The sequence below is a fragment of the Saccopteryx bilineata genome, chromosome 8 (assembly GCF_036850765.1).
Source record: "Saccopteryx bilineata isolate mSacBil1 chromosome 8, mSacBil1_pri_phased_curated, whole genome shotgun sequence".
NCBI lineage: Eukaryota > Metazoa > Chordata > Mammalia > Chiroptera > Emballonuridae > Saccopteryx > Saccopteryx bilineata.
The window spans coordinates 12,359,051-12,374,451 of record NC_089497.1 but is presented as its reverse complement, the minus strand read 5'-3'; the positions used below and the strand labels follow the sequence as shown (position 1 = coordinate 12,374,451).

Here is a 15,401-nt window from a genome sequence, read left to right as displayed (position 1 = left end):
TCCATAGTGGCTGCATCAATTTGCACTCTCACCAACAGTGCACGGCTTTCCCTTTCCACCACAACATCACTAGCACTCGTTTACTGGTTCATGGATGATAGCCATTCTGACATGTGTAGGTGCTATCACATTGCGGTTTTTCATTTTTTTTTAATTCACTCTGTGTTTATGTATTTATTTATTTTTTAATTAATTTTAATGGGGTGACATTGATAAATCAGGGTACATATGTTCAGAGAAACATCTCCAGGTTACTTTGACATTTGATTATGCTGCATTCCCATCACCCAAAGTCCAACTGTCTTTCGTCACCTTCTAACTGGTTTTCTTTGTGCCCCTCCCCTCCCCCAACTCCCTCCCTCTCCTCCCCCTCACCCCGTAACCCCCATACTCTTGTCCATGTCTCTGAGTCTCATTTTTATGTCCCACCTCTGTATGGAATCATATAGTTCTTAGTTTTTTTCTGATTTACTTATTTCACTCAGTATAATGTTATCAAGGTCCATCCATGTTGTTGTAAATGATCCGATGTCATCATTTCTTATGGCTGAGTAGTATTCCATAGTATATATATATACCAAAGCTTTTTAATCCACTCGTCCACTAATGGACACTTGGGCTGTGGTTTTAATCTGCAATTCTCTGATGCCTATTTTTTTCCTGATCATTCCCCTGAGCCATTGTTGTACTAAGCAAAACCAGTATTTATACTGGACATTCATCGACACCTCCAGGGAGACCCTTTGATTCCCTCATTTAATTGCTGAGTTGGTTGTTTCGTGAGTATACTGGGTGACTTCTGGTGGGCTGAAGAGGTTGAAGTCTGTGTTCTAAGTTCTTTTGTGGGAGCACATGCAGAAATCATCTCTAGCTGTAGAGCAATTTCTTCCATGTAACGCAGTGCTCAGGCACTTGTTAAATGCTTAAGATGGTGCAAGAATCTTCTCACTGGAAAACATTGACTCTATTTGCTCTGGAATTAGATGCTGCTTAAGTGGATTGACCTCTTCAGGTAAAAAATATTGGTGTACTGACCAGACTTTAACACCACCAATAAAATTGCCTCAGATAAGGTCATATGTACTGTGACTTCAATCCTCAGATTTTATAAAGGGTTTATATATTTTTAAAAATCTATTTGACAAATAGTACTATTTCTTTTGCAAATCTACAGTTAAAAGTAGTGTTACAAAAAAAATCTTCTGGTTAATTTTGGCTTGCCTGAGATTTCAGCAGAATACATATGTTTGTCTCTTCAGAGGAATAGCATATTATTTACTTTGACATGAAAGAAAAATGATGCATTTTAATGTTTTGCATTATGTGGGCTTAAGCCCCACACTTACTGTCCAACAACCAAGTGGCTATTCGCTTCTAAACCCATTTTTGCTGCCTTCTATGTATTTTCTGCTGATTAGTTTAGTCTGCAATACGGGTAGAATTTGTGCTTTTAGATAGACTATTTAGTCATAGGAAATGAATGTTTTAACAAGTCACAGTGCCATTCAACTTAATGTAGCGAAATAATTCAGGGGGTGTCAGACCAAATCAATTCAATATTTAGGCAGCCCTTTCATTCAGTATTGTGTTAGAAAAGGACAGTTGTAACGGCACTATAGGAAATGGTGTTTTAGTTTTGCACATTTTTAAATAATTCACAATCTTGATTTAGAAAACTTTTCTTAAATCTCAAATGATTGGGAAAACGAATATACATGTCTGCAAGAGAAAAAAAATAATAGTACTCAGTTTTAACACAGAAAACTTAAAATCTCTGCGAATAGGCTATAAGCAGGGAAAGATATTAAATAAGTGTTGAACAGGTATAGTTCATGCCTAGGGAGCTAATCTAGCAAACTATATTCAACATTGTGTTGAATATTTCCCCTTCGTCTCCTAGCAAGTTTGTTTTGTCACAAATACCTTCGTGTGCCAATTGTGTGTATGCATGATTATAAATGTATTATAAAATTAAAGTTCTTGTGCATTTTAAAGCCACGAGGTCACTTTAAAAGAGACATATCATATTTAGGAAATGGATGATTAATTATATATCATCATTTCATAATTATCCGCACTTAAGTCTTATGCTCTAATTATTTTTTTTGTTTCTAATCTTTTCTGCTGTTAGTCTTTAATAAGAGATAATCAACAACTCATTAGGATCCTGGGGGAAGGCTCAAGGAGAGGCGGGGGGGCGGGGAGAGAAGGAAAGACCAAAATTTACTTTCAATTCCACTTTTCTCTAGTAAGTTTTATTGCATATCATTATCCGTGTTTTCATCCATTTCTTCTTTGTAAAATATAGCTTCATTTGTTTGTGTTTCTTTTTTGGTTGTTCCTCAGGCAGGTTATTGTTGCCAGATTTATTAGCATTATGTATTGTTCCTAATTCTCCCTTAATGAGGGTCCTGTCTGAGCCCTGGGCTCTGCTTTGGCTCTGCTGCATTCAACTGCACGTGTGGAGACAGGCTCTCTGCCCATTTGGGACTGTATTCTTCAGAATTGGTCTCATTCTTATTCTGTCTGGTGTATCCTGTTGTTGTTTACATCAAACTGCTCACTTTCTAAGTGGGCAGAGCCCACACTCCTATAATTATATTTATTTGAGTTGCAGACTTAAGCTTTTGTGGCATTTCTTATTTGGAAACTTACCACATGCCTTGTAGGTCTGGGTAGAATTTGAAGGAAGAATTGAGTTTTCCTGTTTACAGAAGCACACATCCCCTTTGAGGGTGAGGTGTCTTCACATCCCCGGAACGGAACCAGCCGTGAGGGGCATGGACGGACCCATCACCTGTGTTCCTTGAGGCCTCCTCTAGGTCTAGGCATTCTCGGTCTACCACTTTTCATCCCGTTCACTGCTGCTCCACTATATCTCTGTTCTAATGTCACTTTCCAAACATTCTGTACACTAACTTCCCCACTGACTGTGTACTCCTCTGTATTTACTGCACCGTGTTATCTCATGCCTCAGTGCTCTTGCTCTGAGAAATGAGACCCCCATTTAACTCCTTTGTCAAGAAGAGAGACTCTTCAAGGCATTCTCCAGCATGCAATGTCTAGCTAGAGTTCTAGAGTCTGAATTAGACCCCACTGTACCTTTCCTGAGTGTATTTATCACTTCTTGAATTGTCCCAAATTGAACATGTTGGTCTGGTGGCCTGGCTCTCTCATTAGTCTGCTGTTTCCTGTCGGCTAGGGACTGTATCTTATCTGCTTCCTTTCCTCCAGGTTATCTCCTATCAACTCTTCAGAGTCAAGGCGAACTCAATCCCTTTTGTTACTGAATCTCACCTGACCATACCAACCCTTAGTGTTCCCCACCCCCATCTGTTATCTCTGCAAAAGTCACAACCTTACGTGGTTTGCTTCACTTTCTACTGAAGTAAAAATAGTATATTGTTCATCCTATGCCTTATATCACCACCAACTAGTTTATAATGAGATCGTATTGTCTGTCATTGCCTGTCCGCCACTACACTGTGCCAAGCACAACACTATGCATGCATTTGTTCATTAATTTAAAAATAACATTTGGTTATTCAGACAACAAAATAGCTATTCTGCCCTGGCCGGTTGGCTCAGAGGTAGAGCGTCGACCTGGCGTGCGGGGGACCCAGGTTCTATTCCCGGCCAGGGCACATAGGAGAAGCGCCCATTTGCTTCTCCACCCTCCCTCCTTCCTCTCTGTCTCTCTCTTCCCCTCCTGCAGCCAAGGCTCCATTGGAGCAAGGATGGCCCGGGCGCTGGGGATGGCTCCTTGGCCTCTGCCCCAGGCGCTAGAGTGGCTCTGGTCACAGCAGAGCGATGCCCCGGAGGGGCAGAGCATCGCCCCCTGGTGGGCAGAGGTCGCCCCTGGTGGGCGTGCTGGGTGGATCCCGGTCGGGCGCATGCGGGAGTCTGTCTGACTGTCTCTCCCCGTTTCCAGCTTCAGAAAAATACAAAAAAAAATAGCTACTCCTTCATATATACATATATATGTATTATATATATGTATATGTGATGTGCATGATATATATATGTATATCACTATGTGTACATACGTATAAATATAAATGCCTTATATAAGCGAGTGTTCATTCAACACACATAAGTGCATATATAAATGTAAATGCATGAGTGCATACACTTATATTTAATTATATAATTATCATATTTTAGGAGAAATAGAGGTTTTCCTGAAGCATTATTCAGTCTGGGATACTTGTCTTGATCCCCACAGTTAATAAGAAATAGATGATATTGGACAGTTAACATATATTCTTTTAAATCTATGCTTTGCAAAAAAAAAAAGCTATGCTTTGCTGTCATATATATATATTATGTATATGTGTGTGTATATATACAAGGGGTTCTTGGGTTATGACACAGTTCCATTCCCACGACAGTGACGTAACCCGAATATTGTTGTAAGTTGAAACACACCCTAGCCAAAGTCGCTTACCTATCCTAACACAGTTGTAAAATCATAATCTAGAACATAAAAACACAACCAAGCCACAGAAAAAGAAAAAGGACATAAATATACTGTACTGTACACTGTACTGTAGGAACAGTAAAAACGACAATAAATGAGTGTAAAAAAAATGTCTTACCTTTATTCTTGTGCTGGGCTCTCACACTGGAAGAGGCGTTGCAAGGTGGGAGAGAGCGACCTATTAGAAGGAGGAAGCTGGAGAGGCAGGAGAACCTGCAGAAGGTGCTGGAGATACTGGGTCAGGTGAATCAGGATTGCCTAAGGAACATGCAGGAAACGCTGGGGATGATTCTACCTGTACTACAGGTGTTTCATCTTGAGAAGCAGCTGATGTAGAGGGTACAGGATCTGTTGCAGGGCTAACTTCTTAAAGAACTGTTCTAGGCCCTGGCCGGTTGACTCAGTGGTAAAGCGTCGGCCTGGCGTGCAGGAGTCCCGGGTTTGATTCCCGGCCAGGGCACACAGGAGAATCACCCACCTGCTTCTCCACCCCTCCCCCTCTCCTTCCTCTCTGTCTCTCTCTTCCCCTCCTGCAGCCGAGGCTCCATTGGAGCAAAGTTGGCCCTGGGCACTGAGGATGGCTCTGTGGCCTCTGCCTCAGGTGCTAGAATGGCTCTGGTTGCAACAGAGCGACGCCCCAGAGGGACAGAGCATCGCCCCCTGGTGGGCATGCCGGGTGGATCCCGGTCGGGCGCATGCGGGAGTCTGTCTGACTGCCTCCCCGTTTCCAACTTCAGAAAAATACAAAAAAGAAAAAACAAGAACTGTTCCAGGATAGTCTGGAACTAGTTTGCCCACACAGTCTGTACGTATGATGTTAATGGCATAAGCTGAAACACATCTCAATTTTTAAAGTTTTTATGGAAATGAGTGTCATAAACTTGAAAAGTCATATGTCAAGACTGTCATAACCTGAGAACCCCTTGTATTTATGTATTTGTGTATATACATACATATATGTAATATATATGTATGTAATATTATGTATTTGTGTATATTTGTAATATACAAATGTTTGTGCTATACATTTTAGGTATAATTATGATATTCTTAAAACACCAGGGATATGCTAAGAAAAATTAGCATTACTAACATGAATGGAAACAGGGATTTAATCTTCGGTGGATAACTACTTGCTTAAGAAATGCTCGTGCATGTATTAAAAACGGTTTAATCCCTTTTCTGAAGCTGGAGGCTTACTCTTCTCCTGCATCTTTTTCTTTCAAGCTGTTTCCGTTTACCTTTTAAAAAATCTTTTTTATTTGAAAAATTGTTGCACAGAGGTAACTACTCTCAAATCACCTATCTTGGGGCATTTTAAGCTACTGATTGCATTTATCTACCAGCATTCAAAATTAATCAAGTAAATTTAAATTCCTACTTCCCCCCATTTTAATTTCCTTTATAATATTATCGTCTTCTTTTACACTTAATGTCGGTGGAGGCTAATGTAATGATAATCCCCTATTTCCCTTTTGTACGTTTACATTTACTCATTTCTGAATACACTGACTTTTATTATTACGAATTGGCTATGTTTCCCAACCCAATGGGATTAAGTTCTATATTATTTTACTGAGAAATTATAAGTCCCCTCCCCTTAAATGTTGTGCTGCCCATTATTACTTTTAGCAAAGTTCCACTTGAAGTGAAACCCAGTAATAATCAGACAGTAGTTTTTAAAAGTGAATACATTTTGACCCTGGCTGGTGACTCAGTGGATAGAGTATCAGCCTGGCATGTGGACATTGCCGGTTCGGTTCCTGGTCAGGGTACACAGGAGAAGCAACTGTCTGCTTCTCTCCCCCTCCATCTTCCCTTCTCTCTCTCTCTCTTCCCCTCCCACATCCAGTGGCTCGATTGGTTTGAGCCTGGCCTGGGCATTGAGGATCGCTCGATTGGTCCAAGGGTGTCAGCTTCAGGTGCTAAAAGTAGCTTAGGACTTGAGCATTGGCTCCAGATGGGGTGGCCAGGTGGATCCCAGTAAGAGTGCTTGCAGGAATCTGCCTATCTCTCCTCCTCTCACTTAAAAAAAAAAAAAAAAAAAAAAAGAATAAATTTTGAGAGAGTTGGGAACTGGGTGTTGGGAGACAATAAGTATATTTTCATTCCTAATGATTTGGAGGTTTATTTAACAAATATAACTGTGGTAAGGCTAAAGAACCTAACGCAGTCTTACCTGTTGCTAAAGTGCTGATCATGCTTTCAATGAACGCTCTGAAACTCTCAGACTTGGAGAGGACACGGACAGTGTCTCACTGCACACATTTTTTTCCTCCATGATCCCTGCAGAACACGTTTTGTTCTCATGACTTAATGCTGACTTGAAAAAGCCTCAGTGAGCAGAGCCCTGGCCCCAGTGCCTTCGGGACCAACAATGTAGAGCCCAGGGCCTGAATGAGTTACGCCCATTTCTGGGATAGGATTTCTCGCATGGGTTTCACACAGGGCTAGGTGCACAAGATGCCACGGGACGAAAGAGTTTATGTCGCCTAAGATTTGAGCAGAGTTGAAAAGGAGTCAAATAGTAAAGAAATCTGCTTACATATTTAACAAAGACCTTTCACTCCTTTATCTTTTTCTTCTTTATTTTCAAAACACCCATTGAAATTCCAGAGACTTATTTTGAGAAATACTAGAATGTAGATGATGTGATGATTGGGGGGACCTGAATGTAGCTAATGCAGATTTTATTATTTGTAAATGTTTTTGAAAGCTTTACTTATCACCTCTTCCCCCTTAGCTTACAAATACAGTGTGTCCGTAAAGTCATGGTGCACTTTTGACCGGTCACAGGAAAGCAACAAAAGACGATAGAAATGTGAAATCTGCACCAAATAAAAAGAAAACTCTCCCAGTTTCATACCTATGCAGTGCAGTTCGATGTGGGCTCATGCACAGATTTTTTAGGGCTCCTTAGGTAGATATCTTGTATAGCCTCTACAAACTCGTCACTGACTGATGGCCTACCAGAATGGGGTTTCTCCACCAAACTGCCAGTTACCTTCAACTGCTTATCCCACCGAGTAATGTTATTCCTATGTGGTGGTGCTTCATTATAAATGCGCCGATATTCACGTTCCACTTTGGTCACGGATTCGAATTTAGCGAGCCACAAAATACACTGAACTTTCCTCTGTACCATCCACATCTCGACGGGCATGGCCATGGGCTGCTCCGCTGTATACACAGTGTTAAGTCATCATCTGTGCATGCGCACATGCTGCCACATATCCTATAGAAACTGGGAGGGTTTTCCTTTTATTTGGTGCAGATCTCATTTCTATCGTCTTTTATTGCTTTCCTGTGACCAGTCAAAAGTGCACCATGACTTTACGGACACACTCTACTCACCGAAAAGATACTTCCCTATGGTTTCGAGCAAGACATAACATAAGATACTAATCAATTTATGAAAGAAAAAGCCATTTTTATTTTTAACTACTTTGAATATTTAATTTTTAGCATAATGTCTCAGTATTTGTTTGAAAAGGGGATAAATAAACAAAAACCTGTTGGTCAGAAACAAATTATTCACAAATGTCTAGAAAAGCATTGTCTAAAAATTGTCAAAAAAAATGTCTAATACCTAGAACCTGTATTTATCACCAAGGCATTTTACGAGCAAAGAGTGCCAGGGTGGTATGATCTAGGGATAGTTAGAGAGCAATCTGCAATCTCCCTGTCAGGAATGTTGTCCTAGGTCCATGGTCACTGTACTTGAATCACAAAAATACCTTCTTTGGTTTATTACTAATATATATATATTTCATTTATTTTAGAGAGGAGAGGAAGAGAGAGAGGGAGAGAAGAGGAGGGAGGAGCAGGAAGTATCAACTCCCATATGTGCCTTGACCAGGCAAGCCCAGGGTTTTGAACTGATGACCTCAGCATTCCAGATCAATGTTTTATCCACTACAGAACCATAGATCAAGCTATATATATATATATATATATATATATATATATATATATATATATATATATATATTTCTTATAGCTTGACTACTACAAGGAGAAAATGTGTTGACTAGAAGATGCAAAGGCAAGTCACCTTGGTAGCTTTTTATAAATTAAATACACGACCACACAATTTTCTTGCATCTGTCTCCGGGTTTCTTGACAGCTTTTTAACTTTCTCACGTACCTTCTCTCAGCCCGAGGAAATCCCTTCTGAGGCTGAAGGCCAAAACCAAGACCACTGCATTGATCAAAGTGAAAGAGTCTCTGAAACCAACCGGAGATAGCATTTTGTCTTTCCCTTCCAGCTAGTGTTTCTACTGGCCTCTCCTTCTGACGTCTTACAAACTGGTTTTCTGTTGTTAAATCTCAGGTCACATCTCTGCCATGAAGTAAAATTTGATATGAACTCTGCCCATCTCTTTGGGAGGGATAAAACCCATTTTCACAAATTGAAGACATTAAACATTATTTGTTATTTAAATGCTTTCTTGCAATAAGTGTTATTTGTTTTCTAAATGCTCACTTCTAACATTTATACATGTTTTCTCTAGCTAACGCAGAGTAATCAAGAGAATATACTGTGTTATTATTTTAATATACCTTCTAATAATTTTGCACTTTTACCATTTGTAGGTGTTTTCATAGTACACTCAAATTCCATAAAGCAATGTTTGTTTTGTAATTTCTTTACCATTTATTATATTGGTAGCTCATATTTGTCTTTAGCCATATATATTGCCATTTTATTATATTAATGCAATATTATTTGTGATTATTATAATACAATTTTATTTTCATATTGTTAATCTAAATTAAAAAAAAACTCTGTATTACCCACTTACCATGTGTTTTAAAAATACTTTAAATGAATGTCTCAGGGTTAGTTTCCTTTTTATTTTTACTGTTACTATAATTACTATTTTATTTTATTATTCATTTATTTATTTTAGTGGTGGAGGACAGACAGGGACAGATAGACAAGAAGGGAGAGAGATGAGAAGCATCAATTCTTCATTGTAGCCCCTTAGTTGTTCATTGATTGCTTTTTCATATATGCCTTGACTGGGGGACTCCAGCAGAGCCAGTGACCCTTGCTCAAGCCAGCGACCTTCAGCTTCACACCAGCGACCCTTGGGCTCTTGCAAGCCAGCAACCATGGGGTCATACCTATGATCTCACACTCAACCTGGGTGAGCCCGCGCTCAAGTCAGCAACCTGAGGGTTTCAAACCTGGTTCCTCAGAGTCCGAGACCAATGCTCTATCTACTGTACTACTGCCTGGTCAGGCTATAATCACCATTGATGAACTTCTTATTTTTAGAGAAAACCTGACCTTATAGTGGTAAAACTGTAACACTAAAGAAGAATAAAATATTTATAAAGTACAAGAATGTGGGGTTCTACTTTTCTACCTGGTCCCTAAGATGACTTTTCAGCCTAGTCATCATCTTAAGAAAATTATCATTAGCTATTCTAAAGCTAATAAAACCTTTCTTCTAATCTTTACACTTAGCTATATATTTCTAAAATTATTAAGTAATTTTGTAGATAAGAAGTTTGTGGCCTGACCAGGCGGTGCCGCAGTGGATAGAGCATCAGATTCTGATGCGGAGGACCCAGGTTTGAGGTCCCGAGGTCGCCAGCTTGAGTGCGGGCTCATCTGGTTTGAGCTAAAGCTCACCAGCTTGGACTCAAGGTCGTTAGCTCGAGCAAGGGGCTACTCAGTCTGCTGAAGGCCCACGGTCAAGGCACATATGAGAAAGCAATCAATGAACAACTAAGGTGTTGCAACAAAAAACTGATGATTGATACTTCTCATCTCTCTCCGTTCCTGTCTGTCTGTCCCTGTCTATCCTTCTCTCTGACTCTCTCTCTCTGTCTCTGAAAAACAAACAAACAAATAAACAAAAAGGAAGTTTGTGTTCTACCTTTCAGAAGGTCTTTTCGGATTGGGGAAAGTCAGATCTAGAAATTGGTGCTAATAGAGTGAAATAATTAATTTAAAATCCTTTTTACATTCTACATTGATGTCTTTTAGTCACTACTTTAAATTAATGCAATTTTTATTTATCATTGCCCAACCTATAAGTGAATGAGAAAAGGAAATTATGCATTTGGTCACAAAATATTAATATTAGTGTTCTAAAAGTGAAAACATGGTCTGCATATGATCTGTCTACGAGCAAGTTTGTTTTACATAAATGGCTTTTCTACAAATTTGAAATGTGAATATATTTTATTTTTTTTCCCAGTGAGTACACAATACACAATTCTTTGACAATACTACTAGTCAATGTTACGCCAATTTCTTTTCTGATGTAACAACATCAAATGAAACACATTAAGATTTTGGACGCTGTTTGGTGACTTAAACAAACTACAGTTAAGAAAGAATTCATCTATAAAACAAAGTATAAAAAGTCTACCCACGGCCACAAAATCCCTTATCTTGCAAAACTTGAAAGTCACAATAAATGCTTTTGAAAAGTATGAGCTAGGATAAATTAGTAATTGAAATTCATTTAAAAATGTCTGGTGTTTCATTTGTAGTACACATTATAGAGAAGCAAAATGAAAGTAAATTTACCTCTAAAATAATGTGGAAAGACATGTTGCTTTACACCAATGCTTGTCATGTAATTCTATAAATACAATATACAGAAGCAGATGAACAAATTAATGAATGTTAGGGCTCTGCATATTTTCAATACTGAGGCACAATCACTTTCCAGTGGAGAAGAAAAACCACAGTTTAGAATTCACTGATATTGTTATAATTATGCCATCAATGGACAATTACATAAATTAGTTCAACAGAAATTGGGAGGTGTTCTATCAAGCTCATGCAAACTTTCAACTCAAACCCCACTGAAAATATATTTAAATATATAGGGCATTAAATTGTGACATAAAAACCATTTACTCTGTTTTGTTTTCCTAGAGCAAGTAAACTTGCGATGTTTGCTCCTTCCTTTGGTTGTATGATACCTTAAATGTTCTTGATTTTCCTAAATTCTCGCTTGACCTGAATTCAAATCTCATGAAGGGATCAATTGTTTTCAGGTCCCTGTACCCTTCCGCCTGACTTCAAAGATGGTATGGAAAAAATTATGGAGAGAGGGAAGCTCAACTCTGCCTGCAGACCCGGAGGCATACCTGAGTTGGGGCCCTGACTTGGCTGATGCCCCAGTGGAGACTTTGCTTGCTATGAATGGAGGGGTGCTTGTGAGTCACGACTGCAGAGCAGTGCTGTCTGGGAGTGCATGATCAGATGACGTTCTCTCCCACCTGGATTCCCCTTGGACAGCTCCTGTGAGCCTGCCCCTATTTGGACCTGTAGGCGAGCGAAGCCCAGTGAATTTCTAAGCTGTCATTGAGCTGGCTATGAAGTAAAAACTCATAGTAGTTCGCATAGATGTGGCTATTCTTTTAACGATATGTTGACTTATAAAGACTAGGGGCGTTGTACCCAAAGCAAGTTGACAAAGGCTTGATTCTTCTGGGTAGTGTCCCTGACTTCATTCGGATAGCCACAGCTTCTTATCCTGCTCTGTAACTATTCGAGGATAATATTTTGTGTGCAATATTTGACCAACCAATTTCTTGAAAACTAGATTTAACAGGGAATACGGACTATCCTAACAGAACATTCTAAGAAACCATAAGGTCTGCCATGACATAATCTAACCATAACAGCTGATTTTTATGCACCAGAGACAATTAGGAAGGTGAGTGGCATGCCCAACATGATTTCAGCAGTCACCTGCATGCACAGACTCTGCTTTTGAAGTTGTGGTTCATTAAGTCACATGTTCCTGCCAGTTCCCAGGGGTCACAGGCTATGTGTAACATGTGTAAGGAACTAAACTTTCACACGAAATTGGGCTCGAGTGGACTGTAAAGAGGAAATGCAAATGAACAAACACCTGTTTGTTTTTAGAGAGAAAAAGGTAAAGGAACTGCATAAATAAAAAAAAAATCAATTTCTTCACATCCTACAGTTGTGAATAAGCATGTTCTCATTCTTAGCAGAAATGTCTCATCTTCCCTATTCTTTTTGTTGCAAAGAAATCAAACTGCACTAAAATTCAGACACACCTGTGTGCCTCGGAACCCTCTCCTCAGTGAGGAAACGAAGTACATAGCGCCAGGAAGAAGTTGGGTTCATAGAGAACATTATGTTCCTCTATGCTTGCCAGTGTTGATACAGGCTCAGGGAATACAAGAGATGGAAACGTATACTTTTTGCCATTACTGTAACAATATGACATATAATTGATGGTGAAACCAAAAATGTACTTAGCATGATTTGCCATTCAAATTGGGCCCCCTAGTTTAGAACTGATCCTTATCAGTATATCGGATTTGTTTTAAAGTATCCACTACTGCATATGTCACAGGATAAACATGAGAACGTAACTACTAGAGAGAGAATCTCCAGTTGTGGAGGCAGTATACGGGAAAATGTCACATGTAGAAATCTCAGGAACATTCTCTCCTACTCGGCTGACAGCACATGGGCAGTAGCTAACATCGATTTCAAAGTCATCTCCCTCTTGACCCTACGTGACTGAAATTCAGAAATTTCTTGTTCTCAAAGCCGTGGAAACAAATGAGGCAGGACACTGTGATGAATGTCCATTGATGAGGTTTGGTTTTATTTAAAAAGTGTATAAACATGCATTTTTCTCCTTTTCAATTTTTCTTTTCAATGTACTCATTCAAAATGGGTCAAACACACTTTAAAGTTGGTAGCCAATTTCTGAGAGTGTACCATAAAATATATATCCCAATAAATGTACTTACTGTGAACGGAGCATACTCTGAGCAGTGCTTTTTAAGCACTTACCATTTGGCTATACATTGGGTGGCAGTAAACTTCACTTCTTCATCAAATGAAACACAAAGTTGCATACAGACTGCATTATTTTTTAAAAGTCACGAATTGCTGTGATGCAGCTCTATCCTCGAGTGTGTACTGTACAAGTATTAGAAAAATGAAACAAGATATTGCAATAGAGTGTTTGTATTTCGAAGCAGCCTGAGTATGTCTTAATAATAAATTGCCTCTTTAACTATTTGCTGGGTATTCTAGAGTTCATTTGGTTTGTCTCCTTGGGGAATATCATATTATATTCTGACTTAATGAGTTGGAAAGATTAATTATAGTAATTCAGAAAATGTTTGTGTGTTTTTTTTTTTAAAGAACTGTAATATAAATACAGGTCTTGTGAAACACTTTAATTTTCTTTTGCTTATTGTAATTCTCAGATGGGTCAATTACAACAGCAGGTAAAGTTGATTCTAAATATAACTTTAATTTTCTTATTATTTCTTAAAGCAAGTTTAGTACATCTTCGCTACCTGTATATTTGAATGCTTATTCAGTCTTAAGACTTAATCTTCCTTCTTTTGACCCAGGCTTTTGTCAACAGGAAAAGCCTTCTTTCTGCTCTGTTTTTATTGACTCAGTCCCTGATGTTCAAAGACGATGTTGCCAATACCGTATCCTTCGCATCTTCCTATTTCTATACTCTAACCAAAATCCATCTAACGTGATTTGTTACAACCAGCATTATCCAACCTAGCTTACAGTACAGAAACTCCCTTCACATTCAGTCTTTTTCTTCATGTCACGAGGAGTAGAGATTTGTGCTTATCACCAAAGAAAATTGCAGTGCAAAATTTAAACATAAAAGTTACACAATTAAAAGTTAATGTATGGCACCACAGCCTATAAATTCACATATAGTACAACAGACCAATAAGAACAGACAATAATATGAACGGAGCTAGAAAGAGTGGGCTTGCATAGCAATGCACAAAAAGAAATTATGTACAGAGGAAAATCCTTTTCTTCCTGGAGGGCGAGCTTGGTTTTCTTTCTTTTTCTTTTTTTCTTTTTGTATACTCCTGACAAGAAAGAGTTAAGGTGGGTGGTGTACATAAGAGAAGAACACAAGTAAAATATCTGTGGGATATGTGTGGCTGTGTCTTTACATTGCATTTACAGTTCTCTTATTAGTACATAAATAAAGAAATTGTTCATTGCACTGTTTAGTGTCATCACTTCCATGAGTTCAGACCTGGTGGTCCTTCAGAGCAGCGTGGCGTGTCTCCTCTCAGTTACTCTACAAAGAGAAAAAGACACATCAGAACTCATGTGTGGAGCCCAATGGACAAAATAAACTAACAAGCAAAATACAGACAGACTCAGAGGTAGAGAGCGGGGTGAGGACTATCGGGTCAGGGGTCTGGATGAGGGGCTGTGGAAGGGTTGAGTAAAACCAAGAAAAAAAGAGAGAGAAAAACTCACGGACACAGACAAGAGTGTGGTCGTTGCTGGGGGGTGGGTGGGAAGTGAAGGAGAGTGTAGAGAGAAGGGTATAAAAGGGATAAATGGTGATGGAAGGAGACTTGACTTGGGGCGGTGATACACGTAATAAAAATATAAATACGGAGTGTAAAATTGTGTACCTGAAACCTGTATAATTCGTTAACCAGTGTCCCCCAATAAATTCAATTAAAAAAGGAATCAGTTAAGAAAAAAATGTTTTTACATTTCAGTGAAGTAGTTTTTATTCGGAACAGCATAAGAATAACCAAAGGGAGAAGAAAATAAATGAAGGTAAACATAATTGAACTGATTCTGTGAGTTTGAGACTTTAAGAAATTTTACTTAAGTTAGATAGGAAGGGGGAAAAAAAAAGAAATACTATAGAATCTGGAAATTTAAAAGCCAACTAGAGCTATTTTGTGCAATTTTGTGAGTCTATAAATATTCTAAAATAAAAGTTCAAGAAATATTCTAAAATAAAAGTTCAAGAAAAATTCAGGTAGTCATGAATCAAACTGAAAATTATAAACACATCTTAATAATAACATGATTAGTAATAGACAAGGATAACACATCAATAAAGAATTTAAAATTGTAAAATGACTTTTAGTTTTCACTATC

The 15,401-nt window shown here is 38.7% G+C and overlaps 1 protein-coding gene across 20 annotated transcripts in view; it reads right to left on the bottom strand.

Annotated features, from left to right (window-relative positions):
• Window positions 1-13,076: 13,076 nt before the first annotated feature.
• The window catches only part of ROBO2 (roundabout guidance receptor 2), a 1,433,919-nt gene continuing 1,431,594 nt past the window's right edge, over window positions 13,077-15,401 (bottom strand). For all 20 annotated transcript variants that reach the window (XM_066241946.1, XM_066241947.1, XM_066241955.1 and 17 more), the window contains one exon: window positions 13,077-14,574. In XM_066241946.1, coding sequence (XP_066098043.1) covers window positions 14,573-14,574 — 2 coding nt within the window. In that variant the 3' untranslated portion in view covers window positions 13,077-14,572. The remainder of the gene's footprint in view (window positions 14,575-15,401) is intronic.